Source organism: Callithrix jacchus, chromosome 6 (assembly GCF_049354715.1).
Source record: "Callithrix jacchus isolate 240 chromosome 6, calJac240_pri, whole genome shotgun sequence".
NCBI classification, from domain to species: Eukaryota; Metazoa; Chordata; class Mammalia; order Primates; family Cebidae; genus Callithrix; species Callithrix jacchus.
Genome location: NC_133507.1, coordinates 59,098,387 through 59,123,097, shown reverse-complemented (window position 1 = coordinate 59,123,097; position 24,711 = coordinate 59,098,387). Strand labels below are relative to the sequence as shown.

At 41.8% G+C, this 24,711-nt stretch overlaps 1 protein-coding gene across 5 annotated transcripts in view; it reads left to right on the top strand.

The window, feature by feature from the left end:
- Positions 1–24,711, top strand: part of MYO3B (myosin IIIB) — a 503,216-nt gene that overhangs the window by 237,346 nt on the left and 241,159 nt on the right. For all 5 annotated transcript variants that reach the window (XM_035304567.3, XM_035304566.3, XM_035304565.3 and 2 more), the window contains 4 exons: positions 1,176–1,323; positions 2,906–3,059; positions 4,259–4,347; positions 6,683–6,812. In XM_035304567.3, the coding sequence (XP_035160458.3) occupies positions 1,176–1,323; positions 2,906–3,059; positions 4,259–4,347; positions 6,683–6,812 (521 nt within the window). The remainder of the gene's footprint in view (positions 1–1,175; positions 1,324–2,905; positions 3,060–4,258; positions 4,348–6,682; positions 6,813–24,711) is intronic.

Sequence of the window (24,711 nt, the reverse complement as noted above, 5' to 3'; positions counted from 1 at the left end):
TGGGTCCTCTCTGGGGTTTTCTTTCTTTTTTTTTAAAGATGGAGTTTCGCTTTTGTTACCTAGGCTGGAGTGCAATGGCGCAATTTCGGCTCACCGCAGCCTCCGCTTCCTGGGTAGCTGGGATTACAAGCACGCTCCACTATGCCCAGCTAATTTTTTATGTTTTTAGTAGAGACGGGTTTCACCATGTTGACTAGGATGGTCTCAATCTCTTGACCTCGTGATCCACCCACCTCGGCCTCCCAAATTGCCAGGATTACAAGCTTGAGCCACCGCGCCCGGCTGGGGTTTTCTTTATTAAAGCTTTCAGGCCTTTTCTTTTAGAAGACACAGGTGAGATCCAGGAGACTTGAAGCATTTGTACCTGACAGGCAAATGACTGAAGGAGCCACTAAAGTGTAGTATTTGAGAGAATAGTCTTGGCTGGGAGCTGGACAAACTGAGTGTGCAGCCAAATTCTACAGCTTAACCCATTTATGCCTGAGGTTGCAATTTTTTGAATTTTTGCAATCAGACCTTGGTGATGACCTTGAGCAGTAGGATGTAAATAACTCCCATATGCTTAGCGTTCCAATAATGGAACACCGGGCATAAATGGGTTTTAATCAGCTGCACGTTCTAAGTCAGTTTTCTCACCTGTAAAATGAGGATAATAATATCCTTTTCATAGTGTTATTTACAGAATCAGAGATATTTTATGAATGTTTTTAACGCACAGTATCTTGCATTATTTTTCCTACTTCTTCGACTGCTTTTTCTTGCTCTTTCCTAAGCATGGGGGTTTCCTATATTGGGGAAGAATTCACCACATCAAATTCTGAAGAGTACTCTTCCAGTTACCTTTGTGGGTAGATAGGTGGGAGAATAAATAAGCAACAGCTATAACCGCCTCAAACAAAGGGACTTTTAAAAATCTATTTTTTATATATGAAGTTTCTCAGTAAGATTTTAAAGGATTCTACTGCTTAAAAAAGAAGTTGAAAATACTGTTGACAGATAAAGGAACAAATAGTTTAAGACATAAACTGCTTCTTTTCTTAGAGGTGGCAGCATACTCTTTCCATCAGTGGGTGAATTTGGTACTCGGGTTGATAAACACTTGTGCACGTATATTCTCCTCATCTTGAGACGGGTGTTTCCTCTCCTAAAGAGTTTCGTTCTTCTCTGTCGTGCAGTAGTGCAGAAGATGGAATGAATGTGGGGATCTTGGATATCTTTGGATTCGAGAATTTTCTGAGAAATTCATTTGAGCAGCTCTGCATAAACATCGCCAATGAGCAAATCCAGTACTATTTCAATCAGCACGTTTTTGCTCTTGAGCAGGTAATAGTGAACTCTGAAGTAACTAAACTTGATGGGGAAAAGGTGTCTCCAAGTTGCCCACAGTTTGCAGCAGAAAGCCTGTAGATTAACAGGTAAAAGACTCTAGAGAGGAAATAGGGTGAAGTAGTCCTGGCTAAATAGTCTAAATTTGTCTGAAAAAAAAGAGATCTTGATTTCTGTGGAAAGGTATATTTCCTTCCTCACTTGAGTGGAGCTGGTGATAAGTTACTCATTTAAATCTTGCACCAAAACTCTTTTGAGCATATTGCTGAAAAGAGCAATATGCACTTTTGCATATTGCTGTGTCCTTTCTACTTAATTAACCAATATCTATGATTGTGTTCAAAATGACACAGGATGACCTTGAATTCAGGACTAGGTTCTTAACTGCTACACTAGCCCTCCCTATCCCCTATCTCCTGTGAACCAGATCCCACAGTAACTGGAGAGGTATCTCCAGGGGGAAGTAAGATGTGTTCTTGGTTTTCTAGAAATGGAAATCTTCCCTCTATGAGTTTAATAATAAATAAGACATAGTGAGAAACTAGTGGACCCAAGGGATGGGGGCTCTTTTCCTGTGGCAGCAGCCTGTGAGCAGTCTGTTCAACCCCAACCTTACTTAAACCCTAAGACTCTTCTGTATGAAGTAGTTACAATGATGAAACATTCTGGCCAAGACTCTTGGATACAGGGATAATTGTTTTAATGCAGGCGTGAGGACACACAAACTAAACTGTGATTAGATAGACACAAAGACCTTTCGTAACAATATCAGCATTGCTTTTCTCACTGGAGCTGGATAAATCTGTACAGCACTCCTCTCCCAATCCACTCTTGTTTCAGTCCAGGTTCCTTCCATTTATTTCCCTGGTAATCTGGAGTTTTTCTAGTTTTCCAACCCTAGATGACTCCTTTGTAGAATTCCTTGCAGAAGAGAAATCTCTTTTCTTGGTTTAAACCATATTTGTTACCAAAACAAATTTTTTTTCAGCTTTACTTCCTTGTACATTTGTTTGTTTGTTTGTTTTGAGACAGAGTTACACTCTGTTGCCCAGGCTGGAGTGCAGTGGCGCAATTTCAGCTCATTGTGACTTCCGCCTCCCAGGTTCAAGTGATTCTCCTGCCTCAGCCTCCTGAATAGCTGGGATTACAGGAGCATGTCACCAGGCCCAGCTATTTTTTTGTATTTTTAGTAGAGATGGCATTTCACCATGTTAGCCAGGATGGTCTCGATCTCCTGACCTGGTGACCCACCCACCTTGACCTCCCAAAGTGCTGGGGTTACAAGCATGAGCTACCACACCTGGCCCTTGTACATTAGTTTCTAAATGATAAGTTACCAAGTCCACGTTTGAGAGAGAGCTTTTGCTAGGTTTAGCTGCCTGCCATAGGCCACTCGTAAGTCAGATTTAAATGCATAGCCTCAATGGTATGCGGAAGATTCCTTTACTATACACATAAAACATATCCTGCTTTCCACATGCATTCAATATTGCCTAACCCAGAAAGTCCATGATAAAGTATCCTGGTGGTACCAAGACTAGTTTCGGGCTGGAGAGATTCACAATCCATTTCCCTCCAGATGGAATATCAGAATGAAGGCATTGATGCTATGCCCGTGGAATATGAGGACAACCGCCCACTCTTAGACATGTTCCTCCAGAAACCCCTGGGACTGCTTGCGCTTTTGGATGAGGAAAGTCGGTTTCCCCAAGCAACTGACCAGACCCTGGTTGGTAGGTACCTTCTGAGAAAAAGACATATATATTTAGAACAAAACTTGGCTCATGTCATCAATTGAGTGTGCTTTAATAAATTTACCTTACCTTAATAAATTTGCCTATATTTTGTCTATGTGGTGGGTTGTAAGAATATAGGCCTTCTTTTTCATTGAATTGAAATGTTCTGGTAGAATTTGAGTCTTAAAGCAAACCTATCGCTATTCCTAACCCCTTCCCACCCTCCTATTCCTGCCAACATGATTAGCATTAGCCTATGTTGATATCATTTTTACACCGTCCTCTCTCTTCTTTCCTATAGTCAATGTTTACTTCTCCTCCTTTGTGTGCCCCCAACTCATGTCTTCACCTGGACCCCCATTCACCTCTAATCTCATTTGGCACAGAAGCCCTTTCCAGCCTCCTGGCTTCCAGGCTCCTACTTTCACCATATACCCTGGACCTGCCAGCTAGTTTTAGTCTTTCTAAAGCCACCTTCTCATTAGGTTACTGTTATCTATAAGATGAATATAGGGCACCTCCCCTTGACATCAGAGGCCCTCTCCTCTGTTCTGTACCCTATTCCTTTGGAATCTTCAATGTTTTTCACAACCTTTGTTCCTCACTGAGATTTGAGGTGCCTGGGGCAATAAGCCTCAGTCTTTACATGCCATTAGTGCTTAGCAGTTTCTCACACCTAGTAGGCTTTCAACCACAGCACTAGCAAAAACTGTGTGTTAAAGGAGGAGCAGAAAGTTTCAAGCCTCTTCCCCAGGTGGAAAATTGATTTGTCGCAGAGATTCACTTTTATGAGTTGAAATCGTAGCCCTCAGTGGTTTTCTTTTATATATAATATTGTCACAAGTCGTCCAGATGAGTTTAAACCAGGGTCCTCTGCCTTCTATGGGATATCTTCACGGTTCTAAAACTAACTGGCAGGGCCTCTGATGTCATCAGTGTCCATGCTGGGAGTTCCTACAAACAGCAGGAGAACATACGATCTCAGAGCACAGCCTGACTAAAGACTACACTACACAACTAAGCAAGGATGTAAGGATAAATACCCATCATATCGATGATCTTGCTCTACCCTTGTTAATAACAAGGTCTTCTTCTGAAAGCCCTTATTCTAAGTCACTCATGGCTCGAGGAACAAGTTTTTGTTTGAAAGAGGAAATAATTCACATTGTAACTCTCCAATGTAAAAATCCACACAGATAAATTTGAAGATAATCTACGATGCAGATACTTCTGGAGACCCAAAGGAGTGGAGCTGTGCTTTGGCATTCAGCATTATGCTGGAAAGGTGAGGCCAGTGTGAGTTATTAGACTCGAATGTGACAAAGCGTAAGTGTCTATATTACTCTGTCTGTGCTGCTCGTGAAATTGCTTGCAGATTTCTTTCGCCTTTCAATTCTTCCTGAATACCTAATCATAATCCTTAAAGTTTCTCGGTGGTGCTGCTCACAGAAAGTTGCCCCTGGCAGAGACGCAGTTTCTCACTGAGGTGGCCCACAGAGTCGCCATCTGCTTCTCACCTGAGGTTTGGCCTATAACTGACAGCTCTCCAGAGAGAAAACATATTACAGCTTTTTGCAGTGTTTAGCGGTAAATGTTCACATTCTAAAGTCATTTAGTGACATATAGGTAATGGAAGAAGGTTAATATCACAGTGGGGCTCAGTTTTTAGTACTTTAATCATATGTCTAAGGGGCCTGAAAGTGTCCAGATGAAAAGAAAAAAAATTCACATTATTATCCAGATGTTAAGCTCTTACAGCTTAACTGAAATTTCCACTTTTTATACATTATACCTCAGTCTCAATTTCAAGTTCCTGAAGCAGATTAGTGACAGATTCAGGAAATTCCCTATCCTATAACCCAAGCTCCTTGCTTATGTGATTCCCAAAGGAGCCATTTGAGTTATGGCTAATTGGCTCCTCTGGGGTCTGCTGAGGCTGTAGGTCCAGAAAATAGGTAAGAGTCCAATAAAAGGCATTTTTGATTATTTTATTGATTTAAGATGTATTATCTTTCATATTTAATATCATGGCATTGGAACTAATTTTTCTAACTGGATATTGGGAAATTCTAGTACAAGGGAAGGGGATTGTTTTTTCTCCACCTAATACTTTATGGTATGTATTTTGAATCTTTGTTAGAAATTGTAATTCGGGCTGGGTGCGGTGGCTCATGCCTGTACTTCTAGCATTTTGGGAGGCTAAGGCAGGCGGATCACGTGAGGTCAGGAGTTCAAGACCAGCTTGGCCAACATGGTGGAACCCCGTCTCTATTAAAAATACAAAAAAAATTAGCTGGGCATAGGCCGAGTGCAGTGGCTCATGCCTGTTATCCCAGCACTTTGGGAGGCAGAGGTGGGTGGATCAAAAGGTCAAGAGATCGAGACCATCCTGGCCAACATAGTGAAACCCTGTCTCCACTAAAATACGAAAATTAGCTGGGTGCAGTGGTACATGCCTGTAGTCCCAGCTACTCAGGAGGCTGAGGCAGGAGAATTGCTTGAACCCGGGAGGCGGATTTTGGTTGCAGTGAGCCGAAATCGCACCACTGCACTCCAGCCTGGCACCTGGCATCAGAATAAGACTCTGTCTCAAAAAAAAAAATTAACCGGCATGGTGGCCTGTGCATGTAATCCCAGCTACTCAGGAAGCTGAGGCAGGAGAATTGCTTAAACCCAGAAGGCGGAGGTCACAGTGAGCTGAGATTGTGCCAGTACACTCCAGCCTGAGCAACAGAGCAAGACTCCATCTCAAAAAAAAAAAAAAAAAAGAAAGAAAGAAATTGTAACTCAGTTTTTACCCTTAAATATTTCATTTACCTTAGCATATTAATGTCCTCTTCAGAGTCTGAAATACCACCATCTTCCCTGATTCCCCTCCCTGTTCCTGTCCTCTTCCTCTCACCTCTCTCTCCATCTCACTGTCCTTTTACACCTGTTTCCTACCCACCCCTCTTCTTGACTCTCTTTTCCTTCCTTATTTTAGGGGAAGAACTTTTTTTCCTGACTGTGTTTTTGCTGCATGCATTTACGATTCAAAGCTTATTTGTAGAGAAGGAATTATGTGAAGGTGTTCCTTAAAATTTATCTGAACTGGATCCCCTCTGTTCTGAGAACCAAGAACTACTCAGCATCCTTGAGTAATCGCTCAGATTCATGAGGACTGAGGGAGGCAGTGAGAGTACTTAAAGTAGTTGTGAGCACAGGGCCAACCTGCCTGAATTTTGGTGCCTACCTACCACGTGTGAAATGTGTGACCATGGGCACATTACTCAGCCTCTTCCTAAGTCTCTACCTGCCTACCAATAAAACGGAGATAATAATAGTGTTTACCTCATAGGATGGATGCTTTGCACATGGTATCTAATATATTTTAATAATTATTCTGATGTGATTCATCTTTGATAGGGCTCTTCAAAAGACAACTAGACAGTAAGTTAAGATAAACTGGCCTGTCAAGATCATAATTTTTCCCCTTATCTGGTGCTCTAGATATAAAAGCATGGCTATGTCAAGATGAGCTGTACACAGAGGTTGGTTAATGACAGGCTAGACAGTTTGCCAATGTCACCACTGATGGAGAGTTGACCTGGCTAACTTGCCATTTGCTATTCATGTTACAGGTATTATATGATGCTTCTGGGGTTCTTGAGAAGAATAGAGACACTCTCCCTGCCGATGTGGTTGTGGTCCTGAGAACGTCAGAAAACAAGCTTCTTCAGCAGCTCTTCTCAATCCCTCTGACCAAAACAGGTACCTGGGAGCCCTCTGATAGCCCTGCTCCTAATACTTTTGCAAGATCAGGTGGCATTTTTCAGTTAGTGTCCAAATATTGCCAGGGCTGCACCACCAACATGGAGTGTCTTTAAGCAGGAGTAAGGGTCTAAATTCAAGAAAAGGAAAGTGATCGTTTCTTTTGTAATTTAGTTGCACAGTGTCAGTGTGTACACAGACACATGTCCATCCACACATAAACATACATACCCGGTCCATAACATCAGCTCTCAGACTTTCTCTTCCTTCTTTGCAGTCTTCCCTTTATAAAGCCATATGAAATCATTAATTCATGCTAAGCACCCTAGGATAGTCTCCGTTTACCAAGACTCATCAGGAAGATTATTTCTATTTGCGTGTGATTCCAGGTGAATGGAGTGTGCTGAATCAGAGGCATCAGAGGTCACGGGTTCCTCAAAGATCATCTTTGTCCAATTTCTGCCTAGTTATGACCCCACCCCACCTCTCTCCTAACCAACAGATCCATCAATGGCCTATATACATGGCCTTTGCCTACTTACAGTTACCTTCTGTTTAGTTGCTGACCGTCCTCATGCCAAAAAAGCAGGAAACTAGGGAAAGTAGGGCCAAAGAACAGAACTTCGAGGTCTTAACTGTTTTTCCAAATGGGTTCTAATTGAGTCAACCTTTTAAAATTTACCTGGGATTCTGCTGCTTTTAGCTGGGCAGCCAACTCAGTCTTCTCACAGCTCTACTCTCAAGGGCTTTATGTTTTTTAAGCTAGGTCTGGAAGTAGCTTTGGGCATGCTTTTAAGAAAAAAAGGAAGAGAAACTTCTTTATCACTGTTCACTGTTCACTATTTCCTCTTCTTTTCTTCCCTACATCCCTCTTACTGGCTGCCAGGTCTGATTTTTAGCAACTTGCAGAGGAATGAAAAGCCTGGCTAAGAAGAAAAGCCACAGTCTCCAGCCTTTGCTTCATCTTAACTTGGAAGGAAAGTTGAAATCAGGCTAATTCTTCAAACATGCTCCAGTAAGCAGAACTAGTAGCAGTGCCCATCAGAAGGCTGCCCTCCAGCTTCCATTCCAGACCTTCCTTGAGGCAGCCGGGGTGTAATTGAATATGGACTCCCGGGAGCTCGGGGCAGGTATGGAAAAGGCTGGTTGGTGTTTCCTTACCAGCGACCCAGGGGTGTAGACTCCTCATTAGGTGACTTCAGCACAGAGGTGAAGAGACAGCCATTACTGATAAGGGACATGCTCTTATTAGATGATTCCAAAATCCATCTAAATAACTCTTCAGCTGGCATTTACCTCCTCCCATAAATATTAGTTACGACTTGTCAAAACTGTTCACAGCCTTGGAATTTCCAACTTCAACCTTTGGCAAAATAAAAACAATTTCATGGCCCGGATCACTAGGTGGCGCTGTGCAGAAAGTAAGGACCTACAGCCATCCTCTGTTCTCTCTCCACTCGCCTGACAGTGGTGGAACAGGAACAAAGAGATAGCCTCCGCTGCTGCTGCTTTTTTTCCCCTCCCAGAGAGCTTTTCTCTTGTCTTGTAACTGTTTCTGAATCTTGTTTTGAAACTACACTTCACACCATTTGATAGAAAGAAAAGTGAAAAATAAGAATAGAAACAAACGTGATGTACCAATAGGCTTGCCAGTATTCCTCAGCTGTATATTATGCATAGTAATTTCCTTTGAGAGCCTGAGCTTGAGCATAGCTTAGGATTCTCCACGTTTTGAGTATGATTAAGAAGGCACAACCATAAAACTAATAAGCATGATTCTGTTTTCTTTTTGCGGAATTATTTACGTAGGAATGAATTCAATCAACAAACATATAGAACAGCTTCTAGTAATAAGGTACTTTTTAGGCAACAAGGGGAATGTAACAGTACAGATACTATGGCTTTGCCATACCATACACCAACTAGAACTTTCTTTTTTTTCTTTTTTGAGATGGTGTCTTGCTCTGTCACCCAGGCTGGAGTGCAGTGGCATGATCTCAGCTCATTGCAACCTCCGCGTCCCAGGTTCAAGCAATTCTCCTGCTTCAGCCTCCTGAGTAGCTGGGACTACAGGTGTGCGCCACCACACCTGGCTCATTTTTTGTACTTTTAGTAGAGACAGGGTTTCACCATGTTGGCCAGGATAGTCTCAATCTTTTGACCTCATGATCCACCCGCCTTGGCCTCCCAAAGTGCTGGGATTATAGGCATGAGCCACCACATCTGGCCTCAACTAGAACTTTCTTTTGCCTTCATTTTCTGTATAGAATTGGGCACTAGTTCTCCTTATGACAGTAGTTGCCCTCAAACCTCAATTGTAACGTGATTGTGCATCCTAGGTTGAATATCAGAATATTACTTTTCTAACTTTAAAACATTCATAGTCTATATTTTTGGGGGTTATTATGTTACAACCTTTGAAGATGGGAAACCTCACTGGACAAAAATAAGTTGTGCTGTTAATCACCAGTGCTTGTTTCAAGCATATTCCTTTTATGAAGTGGAAGGTGCCTATACATCTTGAGATTCCCACTGGAAGCAAGGTCCCATACATCCTGGCACTTTGGAAAAGAATATGCTAATATTTTCAATGCATAGGAAACCATTGTCATTTTAGTTTTTCCTGTTTTAATTGTTTTATCAAAATTAAATGGAGTACTAGTTCAATAAGCATAGATATTATGGGCAATTACTTTGCAAACCTCTTTTGAGGAATGAACTACAGGAAGGAAGAAAAAGATCAAAGTTGGGAAGCCTTGGAGGCAATTGCCCGAAACATAAAAGGAGGTCCAGTGTTGGACTCCTGAATTCTGAAAAAGAAGAGAACATTTATTAGGAAGACCCGTAAGAGACGTTGGCAGTGCTCTGGCTCCTGATCTTGGTTGTGGTTATATGGATGTTCACGTTATATTTATTATGCTGTACATTTATGTTCTGTATACTTTTCTGTGTGTGCTTTCTGTGTCACAGTAATGTTGAGGTTTTTTTCCCCCAAAAGATGGAGAAGAACCCTTAAAAACTGAAGAAAATAAAGCTTGATGTGGTAGTGCATGGCTAGAGTCCCAGCTACTCAGGAGGCTGAGACGGGAGGATCACTTGAGCCTAGGAGTCCAAGGCCAGCCTGGGCAATATAGCGACACCTTCATCTCTGAAAATAATTAAAATTTTTTAAATGCAAAGAAAAACTTTAATTTCTTTATCTAAGGATTCCTGACAGTTAAGTTGAGGTTTTCTAGTAGATAGATTGCCACTGTCCTTTGCTTTCAAAAATAGGTGTCAGAGAGTCCTAGGCTCACTTTCCTCTTCTTTCAAGTTACCTCCTCTCTGGGCTGCTCCGCGGGTAACAATCCCTTCATTAGGATGTATCATATCCTCATATCCTAATGCAAAAAAAAGTATAGTCATGTATAGCTTAATGATGGAGATGCATTCTAAGAAATGCATCGTTAGGTGATTTCCATTGTGCAAACATCATAGAGTTCTTACACAAACCTAAATGATATAGCCTACTATACACCTAGGCTATGTGCTGTAGTCTACTGTTCTTAGGCTGTAAACCTGTACAGTATGTTGCTGTACTGAATGTTGTAGCTAGTTGTAAGATAATAGCAAGTATTTGTGTATCTAAACACATCTAAACATAGAAAAGGTACAGTACAAAGATGGTATGATAATCTTAACGGACCCACCAGTGTATATGCAGTCCATTGTTGGCCAAAATGTCACATGGCATATGACTGTACTGGGGCTTGATTTAATTTCTTATCAAGGTTGAAAGGATCAACCTCTGTGTGTATATGTGCAATCATAATATGAAATCATATATAGTAATCCAGTTGGCATTTTCCTGTTTCCAGCTCCCACTTTCCAGAGTAGTGAGGAGATTAAAAACCATAAGGAGTGGAATAATGAGGCCCAAGGTCACCAGGAGACAGGGCTCCTCCCAGGTTTCTGCAGCCCCCTTCTTTTTTTTTTTTTGTTTTGAGACACACTCTTGCTTTGTCACCCAGGCTGGAGTGTAGTGGTGTGATCTCAGCTCACTGCAAACTCCGCCTCCTGGGTTCAAGCTAATTTATGTATTTTTAGTAGAGATGAGGTTTCACTGTATTGGCCAGGCTGGTCTCCAACTCCCGACTTCCTGATCCTCCCGCCTTGGCCTCACAAAGTGCTGGGATTACAGGCATGAGCCACTGCGCCCACCCATCTGCAGCCTTCTTCTGCTGATACACGGCTGCATCTTGTTGTGGAGGTGCCTGTGCCTGAGAGGCACACTCTCATTGCAAGGTTCTCAGTGAGGTTCTGGTGAAGGGAGGCAGCCACAATCAATATGAATTCTCTCAGATCTCTTCTCATGCTTATGCAACCAGCCTTTTGCCTGCAGATGGGCCACTTCAGACCTGATGAAATGTTCTTTGTAATACTTTCTATTGATAGGAAATTCTCTGAAGATTTTAGGTGTGAAAACTTGAAGTAGCAGCAACACTGCTTTCTAATCCTTCAGCTGGGACTTTTCAAACTGAATGATCCAGATAGAAAACATTAAAAGGAAGGATGTTGTAACAGGGTTTCATGGTGTATTTTCCTGTTTGGGGAATGTTCCACTTGCTACTAGTAAACTGACAGAAAAGTTCAAAAGGCTCACGGGGAGAAAGAAAGAGAGGGTTTCGAAAAGAACTTGAAAATTTGCTTTTGTCTTTGAATCACGAATGCGTATTTTGGGGTGTTAAGGGAGTTATGAACTTGGAAAAATAAGAATAGCACCAGAGGGAACATTCTCTGAACCTCAAAGTTTGATTTTTGCTTCAGAACCTAGAACTGAGTTTTACCCTCATTGCTTTCTTCTGTCTGAAGACTCAGGTCTCTCCCTTGGAATTTGATTTGCAGTAAAAATCAACAATAAAGTATCTCTTTCTTGACTTCTATTTGCTCCTCTTTTTTGGATGGTGGGAACACTTCGACGTTCACTTTCATAACACTTCCACTGCTGAAATTCTTGCTGTCAGTTTTCTGAGTCCTGATTCTGTAATGCCCAAAATGAATTAAACTCTTAAGAGAGTGCCTTTTCGTAACCATCTCTCAGTTTACATTTTCCACTTATGGCCGTTGCTCTATCTGGACAGTTTAGCAAAAGGATCTGGCAGATGAGCTGAATCTAAGTGACAAAGTTTCAGGGACACAGACATGGATAGTGCCAGCTCTTCCTGAAATGGAGGCTCTGATGACCCAGCACCATCAGGGAGCCCTGGGGAGTGAGTTCCTCCTTACAAAAACCTACTTCTATTCAATTTGGGAGTGTACTTCAGTCAATAGATAATTATGTATTTTGAATCTGTCTAGATACGGTGCTATGCATAGGTTATTTCTAGAAGTAATACAACAGAGAGAGTGCTAAATCCCAAAATAGATGAAAGATGAGCAAAAAATCTAAATTCTGAACAGGCATGTAAATCCGTAAGTGAAGCTATATAACAACTATGTCCATACAAATAAAAATAGAAGGAAAAGCCAGGGAAATGTCATGGGTTAACATGAGGAAAGACTTCTTTTAACCAAGAAGAGCTTATTGGATTGGTGTTTGTTTGTTTGTAATAGGAGACTAGAGAAAATTGGACAGTCTGGGAGTAATGAGGCATTCTAAGCCAGGGTCTACAGCACTGGAAATGAGAGGGAGGTGGAAGTTAGCTGATTAAATCAATAGGACAAGGAGGAAAGAACTCTTTGGGCAGAGGGAGGTTATAAGGAGGAAGAAATGATGGCAGGCTGCTGAGCAGAGGGTGGCTCATGATGCCTGTCTGAACTGCTCTAAGTGGTTGGGCTGGGCTCCTGAAGAGCACAACTCTAGGGTGAGATAGAAAAACTTGAACAAGGGTGTTAAAGACTGACTAGTGAGAGCCAGGGTGCACCCAAGGCATCTGTGTGTATAGCTGTGTGTGAACAGGCACTCATTTAATACTTTTACATCCTAGATTTAGCTTTAGGATCCAGTTTGAGTAAATTTTTGTTTAAGATGTGAGGTTTAGTGTTTTGATGTTTTTTTCCATAACTGTGCCCAGTTGTTTCAAAACCATTTGTTGAAATAACTATCCCTTCTCCATTGAATTGTTTTTGCCCCATTGTCAAAAATCAATTGGTTATTGTTTATGTGAGTCTGTTTCATAAATCAAGGTATCTGCCTCTTCACCAATACCACACTATTGCAGATTTATAGTAAGTCTTAAAATCAGGTAGTATGATTCCTTCAACTTTATTCTTTTTCAAAAGGGGTTTGGCTATTCTAGTTCCTTTGTCTTTCCATATAAATTTTAAATGCATCTCGTCTATATCTATAAAAAGTCCTCCTGGGATTTTGACTAGAATTGCATTAAATCTACAGATGAATTTAGGAAGAATTGGCAACCTTGCTGTGTTGAATATTCCATTCCATGGACATGGTATGTCTACTTATTTGGATCTTGTTTGATTTATTTAACCAATATTTTGTTATTTACAGTATACAGATCCTGTACATGTTTTATTAGATGCATACCAAAGTATTTCAATTTATAGAACTAGTATAAATGGGTATTTTAATTTTGATTTTAATTATTCATTGCTAATATGTAGAAATACAGATGACTTTTCTTTTTGTGTACTGACTTTGTCACTCGTAACCTTGCTAAACTCATTAGTCCTAGAAGGTCTTTTGTTTTTTGTTTTTGTATATTCCTTGGGATTTTCTGTATAGACAATCATGTTGTCTGTGAATGAGAACTCTTTTGTTTCCTCCTTTCTGATCTTATACTTTTTATTTGTTTTTCTTACCTTATTGTACTGGCTAGGACTTCTACTGTGATGCTGGATAAAAGTGATGAAAGGAGGCATATTGCTTTGTTCCTGATCTTGAGGAGAAAGCATTCTGTCTTTAACCATTAAGTATGATGTTAGCTGTGGGTTTTATATAGGTGCCTTTGCACTTACTGTTCCCTATATCTGGGAACACTTTTTTTTCCTAAGAGATACCCATGGCTAACATCTCTCTATTCAGATCTTTTCTCGAAACCTAACTTTTCTGGCTATTCTGTTTAAACCTTCAACCTATTCAACATTTTTGTCCCCATTGCTGTTTTATTTTTCTTCTTGGTGCTTATTACTACCTTACCTGTTGTATGCATTTTACTCATGTATCTTGTTTTTGTCTGTCTTCCTTTGCTGTAATGTAAGCTCTAAGAGGGTAGGGAATTTATCTCATTTGTTCATTACTGTGCCCTCAAAGCCTTAAAATATAACTGGAAGATAGTGGGCATTCAATATATTTTTGCTCAATAAATGAATAGATAGATGAGCCAAATCTGTGTATCCACCTGCATTTCCTGTCGGTCTGTCTTCCCTCTATATATATATATATTTTTTTTTTTACAAAGATACCACATGACCAGGGTATCTATGTTTCTTCTGGCCTAAGGGCTTCTAAACCATCCCTGCTCTTACTACAGATAAGATGCTCTCTACTTGTACATAGCATCCCTTTCTCTCTTACCTCCACAAAGATTTTGATCCTGTAGTTATTTCTCATTTCTTCTGTATATCTGTTTATTCCTCTTAATGTGATTGTTCTTACATAGTCTCTTTCATCTTTTTAATCATTTCTTATGGGTTGAATTGTGTGCCCTCCAAAAAAAGATACATTGAAATCCTAAGCCCTAGTACCTCAGAATATGACCTTATTTGGAATTAGGGTATTTACAGAGATAGTCAGCTTAAAATGATGTTTTTAGGGTGAGCCCCTAATCCAATATGAATGACGTTCTTATAAAAAGGGGAAATCTCAACACAGAGACACACACAGGGAAAACACCATGTGAAGATGAAAGCGGAGTTCATAGTGATGTATCTATAACATCTCTCCCCTGAACCTGCTAACCGAACTCTCTGCTTCTCCACTTGCCTTATATAGCCCAACAGCCATCTTAAAAGATACAAATTAGATTGTGTCACTCTCTGTTTAAAGCTTCCACTGGATCTCATCATACCTAGAATATAATCCAAACTCCTTTTTTTTTAACCTACAAACTCCTATGTAATCTGTACTGCCAGTATCTCTGTCCTCACTTCCTTGAAGTCTTTCATTTACTCTGTCTTCATTTTTTTCCTTAGGTATTCCCAAGCCTTTTCCTGACTCTGGTCCAGCTGCTCACTCTGCCTGGAACATACTTTCCCCAGATTTCTATGGGTCCATCTCTTTCTTGCGAGCCAGAATTTAAGCTCAAATGTCACCTCCAAAGAGAGGCCTTGTCTGTCTACCCAATGGAAAGTACCCCTCTCTTCCCCACTTATTCTATTACATCATCTGTTTAACTGTCTCTTTCAAGAGCCGACAAAAGTCTTTCTCTATCCCTGTGCCCACTCCATGCTGCCTGTAAATGACTTGAAGATAGAGCCCTTATTGGTCCTGTTTACTACCGTATATCCATGACCCAGAGCAGTGCCCAATGCATAGAAAGTACTCAATACATGTTTGTTAAATAACTCAGATAACTACTGCAAGATGGAAACTAAAGTTGAAATCCAAGTCTGGACTCCCAGTCTAAGGCTCTATATTAGTATGCTAGGGGTACTATGTCAAAGCACCCCAGATCGAGTGCCTTAAATAACAGAAATGTATTGTCCTCATTCTGGAGGCTAGAAGTTCAAGACAAACACGAAGGCAGGGTTGGTTCCTTCTGGAGGGCTCTGAGAGAGCGTTTGTTCCAGGCCTCTCATCTAGCTTCCAGTGGTTTTCTGGCACTCTTTGGTGCACCTTTGTTTCTGCACCAGCCTTCTGTCTGCCTTAACCTCCACAAGGCATTCTCCCTCCACATCTGTGTTCAAGTACTCCTCACGTCCACTTTGTTTTTTGAGAGGGAGTCTCACTCTGTCGCCCGGGCTGGAGTGCAATGGCACAATCTTGGCTCACTGCAACCCCTGCCTCCCAAGTTCAAGCAATTCTCATGCCTCAGCCTCCCAAGCAGCTAAGGTACCTGCAACCGTGCCTGGCTAATTTTTGTATATTTAGTAAAGACAGGGTTTTACTATTTTGGCCAGGCCAGTCTCAAACTCCTGACCTCAGGTGATCTGCCTGCCTCAGCCTCCCAAAGTGTTGGGATTACAGGTGTGAGCCACCACGCCCTGCCAAGTTTCCCCTTTCTATAAGAACATCAGTCATAATGGATTAGGGATCCACCCTACTCCAGTATGACCTCATCTAAACTTATTAAATCTAAAAGGACCTATATCTAAATAAGGTTACATTCTGGGCCGGGCGCGGTGGCTCAAGCCTGTAATCCCAGCACTTTGGGAGGCCGAGACGGGTGGATCACGAGGTCAAGAGATCAAGACCCTCCTGGTCAACATAGTGAAACCCCGTCTCTACTAAAAATACAAAAAAAATTATTTGGGCATGGTGGCGTGTGCCTGTAATCCCAGCTACTCAGGAGGCTGAGGCAGGAGAATTGCCTGAACCCAGGAGATGGAGGTTGCGGTGAGCCGAGATCGTGCCATTGCACTCCAGCCTGGGTAACAAGAGTGAAACTCCGTCTCAAAAAAAAAAAAAAAAAAAAAAAAAAAGGTTTACATTCTGAGGTACTTAAGGGTTAGGACTCCAACATATGAATTTTTTAGAGACACAGTTCAATGTATAACAGGCTCTTTTTGAGTGGGAGGGGACAGGGGATTGGGAGAGCTTAAGGTACTGAAGCATCACCAAGGAGGATGGAGTGGGGCTGCCAAACCCTAGGCCTGGGTGAGGATGGGACCAGCTTCCTGGGTTTAAATCACCCAGTCCTGTGGGTGTGCAGGAGGCTTCAGTGAGGTCAGGCCCTAGTTTGACTTTCATGTTATTGCCAGTATATTGTCCCTAGTGAGTTGAGGTTGGAGGGGGGCCCATGCTCCCCATACTGCCCTTGGCCTCCTGTGTTATTTCTGAATCTGACAATAAAGCATCATTGGTTTGTCTTTTACATAACTAAGAATGCCATTAAAATGCATCTTTTTATTACCAGAGGCGTTATTTCATGTCACTACTAGTCAATTTTCTCTTTGCAAAACTGGAATTTTAAGCTGGAATCTGGAAAGGTGTGAAAAGAGTCTCTTTCCCTGGAAAACAGTTTCTAGATCTCTTTGTGAAAAGTGCATCCCTAGGTCTTTGTAAAAACTCTAGCACCTAACCGAAAAATACAGGAGCTCTTAACAGCAGCCAGTGTTTACAACAGGGTGGAGCACAGTGCTCAGTCCAGACCTGTTTTCCTGGAAATAAGGCCCGTGATGAGAACAGAACTCTCTACACTTCTCATTCTAAGTTCAGGGAAGGTCTAAGTGTTGTTACCTTCATTCCCTGGCCCTGGCCCCCTGGGGCCAAAGGGAGAGTATACTTTTCTTCCCGCAAACTGAGGGAAGGGGGCAGTTCTCAAAAGAATCACTTGTGAAATTTGGAAGCAGTTACTTAAAAAAAAAAAAGATGCTTACAACTTTGTCCCCTAATTGGATACTTGCTTATCCACCAAAATACATGACCCTTCCCTTTGTAGGGAAAAAGATAACTAGAGAGCATGACTAGATGTCATAATGGGGAACTGTCCTGTTTTGAGTTTTCAGTTCTTCCATTTCAGAAAAATGGAAGGAACCTGTGGAAATTCACAGCCCCACCATTGTCTGAGGACATAGAAGAAATCAAGGGTTACTGTCTCATTGGGAATCAGATAGCACAAGGCATAAAGTTACACACATCAGATGAATGTATTGTTAATGTTGAGCTCAGGGTCAGCTAAAAGATATAGCCACTCTGGCATGGGATCATGTATTAGTTTGATATGGTGCTGGAGGAAATCCCCAGCTATTGCTAGAACCTGCCAGCCTTCGAGGACCAGGATGCACTTTTTACAAATAACTCTTTATTTCATCTAGGAAACTATTTTATCTAGGACTGCCAGAACAGATTAACACAGACTGAGTGGTTTAAACAATAGGAATTTACTTATCACAGTTCTGGAGGATAGAAGTCGGAGATCAAGGTGTCAGCAGGTTTGGTTTCATCTGAGGCCTCTCTCTGAGGCTTGCAGATGTCCCCTTTTCACTGTGTCCTTACATGGTGGCTCCTTGATCTCTGTGTATATTGTCTGGATTCTAATCTCTTCCTTTAAGAAGGACACCAGGCTGGGCACGGTGGCTCGTGCCTGTAATCCCAGCACTTTGGGAGGCATAGGTGAGTGGATCACGAGGTCAGGAGATCGAGACCATCCTGGCCAACATGGTGAAACCCTGTCTCTACAAAAAAAAAATACAAACAATTAGTTGCGCTGGCACATGCCTGTAGTCCCAGCTACTTGGGAGGCTGAGGCCGGAGAATTGCTTGAACCTGGAAAACGGAGGTTGCAGTGAGCCAAGATTGTGTAACTTCACTCCCTCCTGGCAAGAGAGCTAGACTCTGTCTCAGAAAAGAGAAGGACACCAGTCATAATGGATTAGGACTACCACTCTGGAGCCACATTTTAATTTACTGTCACCTCTTTAGAGACCTTTTCTCCAAATACAGTCACATTCTGAAGTACTGGGGGTTATTAGGGCTTCAGCGTGGGAGAAGAAACAGCTCAGCTGATAACAGATCACTAGGAGCCTGGGTAGCTGTTGAGTGTGAGCTCCTTAATTGTGGGGCATGTGGGAACTACCACCTTTCCTCATAAACCCCAGAGACCATTGTGGCCACCCAGGAAGGGTCTACAGCATCTCTAGTCAGAGAAGGAGAGCTCTGTCCCTCTCATCCCCACTCCCTCCTTCTCTGGGAGCTAGCCCAGAGAAGATGTGGTGAGAGAAGAAGCCTCCAAGCCATGAAAGCCATACATCCAGCTTGCGGCAAGGGGGAAAGTGGGGGGAAAGCTGTGCATTTATGTAATAGTAAAGGTTAAAAATAAACAAGAATGAATTATCAAAACCATAATAATATTTTGTGCGACCCCCTTGTAGACCCCTGCCCGGTACCCGACCCCAAATAACAGCTCGAGAGTTGGAAGCCGAGTTCAGGTTTATTGGGACCAGCGGGCAGGCCAGGAAAGGAAGGAGATCCGGGCTGGCTGCGACTGCGCAGCTGGGGTAGGAGGGTTTTATGGGGGGGTGGACGGGGCGTGGACACAGGGCTGGCGGAGTGTCGTAGGAGCTTAGGATAGGCTGTCCGTCTCTGGGCAGACTGCTGAGGTGGCTCAGAGGGTTACGTGTCGGTTCAGGATAGGCCGAGGCTTGGCGGGCTTTCCTGCTGCAATGATTGGCTGCTTGTTGTTGCTGGGCAGAACAGAGCAGGCTTGGCGGGCTTTTCTCAGGGCAGCAGGAAGCCTGGGGGGAGGGTGGGGGCAAGAAACCTGGAGGAAAGATGGCGGGACTTTCTACCAAACATATTTAATAACTGAAGATCTATGAAATGGGACTAAGATACAGTTAAGGAGCTGCCATCTTCACAGAAAGCTGAGTCAACATGGGTGAGGGAAGTTAGAGGGAAAGTGAAATTGTTTCTGGATTATCCTCGGAGAACTGAGAAGTCTCAGTATGCTAATTTCGTGCTTAAGGCACAAGCAGAGAACCACAAACCTTTTGCAGACCTGATCTGAGGAGGCTGGCAGGTTCTGTCACTAGCTGGGTATTTCTTCCACCACCAACCTGGAGTGGGTGACCGATTCTTGTCTCAGGGAAAGAGCAATGACACAGAGACTTCCGTGTGAATAATGGAACTGGCGAATGTTAATTACATGGGCTGCTCATCTCCATCAGTCTGCAGCTGGAGCTGTGCAATTCAGGGCTCTGGTCTAGCCAGCTACACAGTCCTATTTCATGTGACCATCTTGTCTGACAAGCTCGTAAGTGCCATGAGAACAGAAACTGGGTCTCCTGTTTCATTTATATACCAAACATGTAGTCAATACCGGTCACATTGCTTCACAGCTCCATGCTAATTCTGCTTTTTAGAATTACTTCTGCTCCCCAACCCCACCCCTCATCACCGTACCTTCCAACCCTGCCCTTCCTGTCTCCCCAAACTTGTGTTCAAAACTCAGTCCTACCTCTTCCAGGGAGTTTCTGATCTGGGTTGGGTAAAATTTCTGGTACCACTAGAACGTAAGTTCCATTAAACAGACATTTTTCTCCATTTGGTTGGCGCCTCTTTCCATTGTCTAGAGAGGAGTATGACAGGAGGTGCTCAGCAGAGTCTTTCTGTGCAGACAGAGAGTGCGATTCATGGACATAGTTTCCGGGTAGTGCTGGGAGCACTTGAAAGCACATCACAAATGTGGGTCATCCTGTGATTTATGGTGCTGGCTGGAAGCACATTAGAATCAGATCTATTTTAACAAGTTGTGAAATTCAGAAGGAGCTCCATTCAGAACTTTATATTTTGAATGTAGAGAGATGAGTGTGAAGCCTATATTAGGACTCGTGCACCAGAGGAGTGCAGATGTAATTGCAGTTACTTCTGGCATCTGAAACTGATTGCTGGCCCCCTTCCTGGGTTGGGCAGGGTGGAGGCAAACAGAACACTTTTGACTAAAATACAGACCTTGAAGCACGAGAACCACGTAGTCCCTTCACATTACAACGTCCCTCTGAAACGTGTTTGCCTAGAGTTTCCACCCAGCCCACTCCAGCTGCCCTGACTCTGGGTGGATGTGTGAGCGTGAGTCCCACCTTACTGCCACAGCCTGCTGGGAGGACCAGAAGCTGTATCTGTGAGATGGTGTGAGGGCTGTGCCCTATTCTGCCCTAGAACAGGTTGGAGGAGGGGCAGAGGGTCCTGGCCTCATGTGGACTGCCCTGGAGAAACTTCACACCTTCCTGGCTCTTCCCCTGTTAATGAGTTTCAGCCCTTGTTTAGAAAAATCTGATTTTCTTTGTAAGGCTTATTGAGGACAAAATATGTTTGTGATATGGCTGAGTGAAAAGAGCATCTCTTGAAATTCTTGTTGCTTTTTTCCCCCATCCCTGAATGTTTTTAGGTTTTAATTTGTACTCTCCAAGTGCTGTTTTGTTTTTTGTTTAAATGTAAGTGGCTTAAGTGTTTGTTTCATTTTTAAAATTCTCCATGCAGTTTCTTCTACCCTGTCAGCTATAGTGGAATGAAGAACTCCTGACCGTAAGTCAGGAGACAAGCTAAGAGCTACCTGAACTGGTACTGCACATCTGGCAGATTTGATTTAAAGTTCTGAGCAGCTTCCACATCTGCAAAGTGAGGGATGTGCATTAAGAAGAGCTTCTAGATTAGATGGGACCTTAAAAATTAACAGACTAAACCCTAATAACCTCTAGACCAGATGTTCAGTCTTGAGTTGCTTTGTTGTTGTGTAAGGAGAAGGGGTCTCACTCTGTTGCCAAGGCTGAAGGACGGTGGTGTGATCATATCTCACTGCAGCCTGGAACTCCTGGGCTCAAGTGATCCTCCTGCCTCAGCCCCCCAGGTAACTGAGATCACAGGCATGAGCCACTGCACCTGGCTGATATACTCTGGTTTGGAAGTTTTCATTTGGCTCTCTTCAGATAACCTTATGGGACAGTGCTGTACAATGTAACGTAAATGTTCTGTTAGCCACATTTAAAAGTAATAAATAACAAGTCATTGAAAGTAATTGAAATTAATTGCAATAATTTTCAACTCACATATCAGAAGTATTATTGAACATGTAATGAATGTAAAAGTTATTGAGGCCAGGCACGATGGCTCACACCTGTAATTCCAGCACTTTGGGAGGCGGAGGTGGGTGGATTACAAGGTCAGGAGTTGGAGACCAGCCTGGCCAATATGGTGAAACTCTACTAAAAATAGAAAAATTAGCTGGGCGTGGTGCTGTGCACTCATAGTCCCAGCTACTTGGGAAGCTGAGGCAGGAGAATCGCTTGAACTCGGGAGGTGGAGGTTACGGTAAGCCGAGATAACGCCACTGCACTCCAGCCTGAGCAACAGAGGGAGACTCCGTCTTAAAAAAAAAGTGATTGAAATAGTTTACATTATTTTGTACTAAGTCTTCAAAATTGGATGTGTATTTTATATCTATGGCACATTTCAATTTAGACCAGCCACATTTCATATGCGCGGTAGCCACCATATTGAGTAGCATGACTGCAGAGAATCACCGCATCGGACACAGAAGTGCCTCATTTCTGCTCTCAAAGAGAAATGCAGAAATGCCAAGGAGCCCTTCTTGTTGGTCCACCTAAAGAAAATAAAGTGAGGTGGGATAGGACAAAATAGTTCTGCAGGTTGGCTTCTTCATAAAATATTTTATTGTGTGCAGAGTTGACCTCAAATTATCTCCTGGTGTGTAAGGGACATTGTTCCCAGTTTTGCAGAGTTTCAGCAAAAGCTTTTTAGCAGTTTCCCGGGTTCTTTTTGGAGAGAGATATGTGTTCCATATTATCAGTATTGAGCAATGTTTCCCAAAGTGTTTTTCTTGAAACACCAGGTTTGTGTGGTGTGAAGAGGCGTAAGCTGAATAAAATTTTCATGGCCAAAAGGCGTGGGGAATATTGTTTATGAACATCCAATAGGTATCTTTACTGCGGAAATACCAAGAGATGGCTCCCATGTACCAGACATCCAAAATTAGTGAGAGCGTTTTTGTGAGGAGCACCTTGAGAGTCAAGAATCATTGTTAAGGCAGTGCTGATCAGATGATCTCCCTGAATCTTCCTTTTCCAGGACATCTTTCCAGTGTGGATATTAAATCCATTTCCAAAAGCTACACAAAGAAAAACTAAAATAAACTTTAATAATGAGTTATGATAATTAATATTGGGAAAACGTCTGTTGTGAATCAGGTTCACCGTCTTCCTCCAGCACATTTTAATAGTTCTTTCGTAGCTCCTGCATAAGGAGGTGAATGTACATTTTAAGTGGAAGTTCAATTTAGAACCATTTTGTTTTATTTCTTTAATGATCCTGCTAAGTATAGCAAACATAGAAGCTTTGATTTTTCAAATAGTCAGTTAGAAGAAAAATAAATTCTGCTTCTCTCTGCCACCATCCTTTTCATTCATAGGAAGGAAAAATGTTCCCATTTAAGATGAAAGATTCTATGCTTTTTTCATATTTATTTCATACTTCAGTAGCTCATATTGGAGAGAAGGTCTCAAAGCCATTTATAGTTTATTAATTCATCCCACTATAAAATCTTTTTATAATGGGCTTTTAGGTCATTTCCCTCCCTTAGTAACAGATACCTCCTGGCACTTTAAATCAAATACGTTAGAAACAAAGCCATTATAATTATTATCTCTCTACTTAAAGATGGATTAAAACTTTACATTTTTTTCCCTAGGAATTTAGGTCATGTTAATAGAAACTGTATTTTTCTCTTTAGAACACAAGACCGCCTTCTAACAGTCTGGTTTATATGTTAGAAACACAAAGTCAGTCATTTTGCTTTGGTGCCAACATGTTGGGTGCAAAGAGATGCTGTAAAGCACAGCTGTGTAGAGCAACAATTGTGAACTTTACTGGCTTGCATATGGGAGTCATCAGTAAACTAAATTAAGTGTTGCTTAACTGAACTTGAGATTTGGAGGTTGCAAAGGAAGACTGCTAAGATTTTGTTAAGGTTTGATTTTAGTAGAGTAGTTCCATTCTTTGCATTTCACAAGACACTTCAAGTTATGCAAAAATCACATCAACTGTTTTCCAGATGATTAGGTTTGGCTTCTCCATAACAATAGTGATTACCGGGTAATCAGTAGGAATCACTGTTCGGTTGACCTAGTTTGGTGTGTAAATAGCCAAAAAAAAAAAAAATCCAGACATCCTCTAAAATCAACTGGGCTCAATCGGTTTGGCCAGGCAGCAATCCCATCAGCTACTCAGTGGTCTTTCTTGAATAAGATCAAAATCCCTGAAATGATTATAGTGTAACTGGAGCGTCCTGATGGGTTCTGCAAGCATTACTACTTAGTGCTATGGCTTGAGCAAGAGACTTGAATACTCTGCCTTAGTTTTCTTTCTTTGTGGACTGGTGACATGGCTAACTGGGTTGTAGTATTAAGTAATTCATTTTAAAACATTTAGTGCAGTATCTACTACATTGTAAGCCCTCAATAAATGTTAGTATTTAAGCATTGTTAAATATTTTTTGATCTGGAGCAGAATGACAAATATGAGACAACAATGTCAATTTCCATATTTATTTCCTTAATCTTTGATTTCTTTTTGTTTTTTTTTTTTTTTACAATAAAGCAGTAGGTAACATTTGTTTTTTCTCTTTCTCTGTTTTTTCTTGAGGGTTTGAGATTTCTGTGTTTACCTTAAGAAGATAAACAGGACGTACCAGGGCTCACACCTATAATCACAGTTACTCAGGAGGCTGAGTCAGGATTGCTTGAGCCCAGGAGTTAGAGACTGCAGTGAGCTATGATTGTGTCACTGCACTCTAGCCTGGGTGACAGAACAAGACCTCATCTCTTAAAAAGAAGATATACAAGAAAGAATAAAATAAACCCCCAAACTTTATATTATTCAATTTATTTACTTTTTTCCTAGTCATCCAATTCAATATTTAAGGAGGCTTTAGGCACTAGAAAATTGGATAGTCTGTAAAACTCTGATTAACCAAAACTCCTAATTAAGAGCTGTTTTATAAATTTCAAAATATATGCTGAACTTCATAAATATGTACAATTAATTGTGTCAATTATAAATAAAATACATATGTATATATGCTGAAGAGATCATCACTAAGCTGAGCCAACTGATTTAGCTTGAACTAAAATTCCTTGGCTAACTAGCACTTCTAAAGGTTCCATGTGGCTCCAGTCAGATTTTCTGCACCATCAACATCTGCATCTCCACTCACCATTGAAACTCTGTTAACTATAAATTTAACAGGAACACTTTATTTCGCATGCTCAGTAAACATTCGTCCAG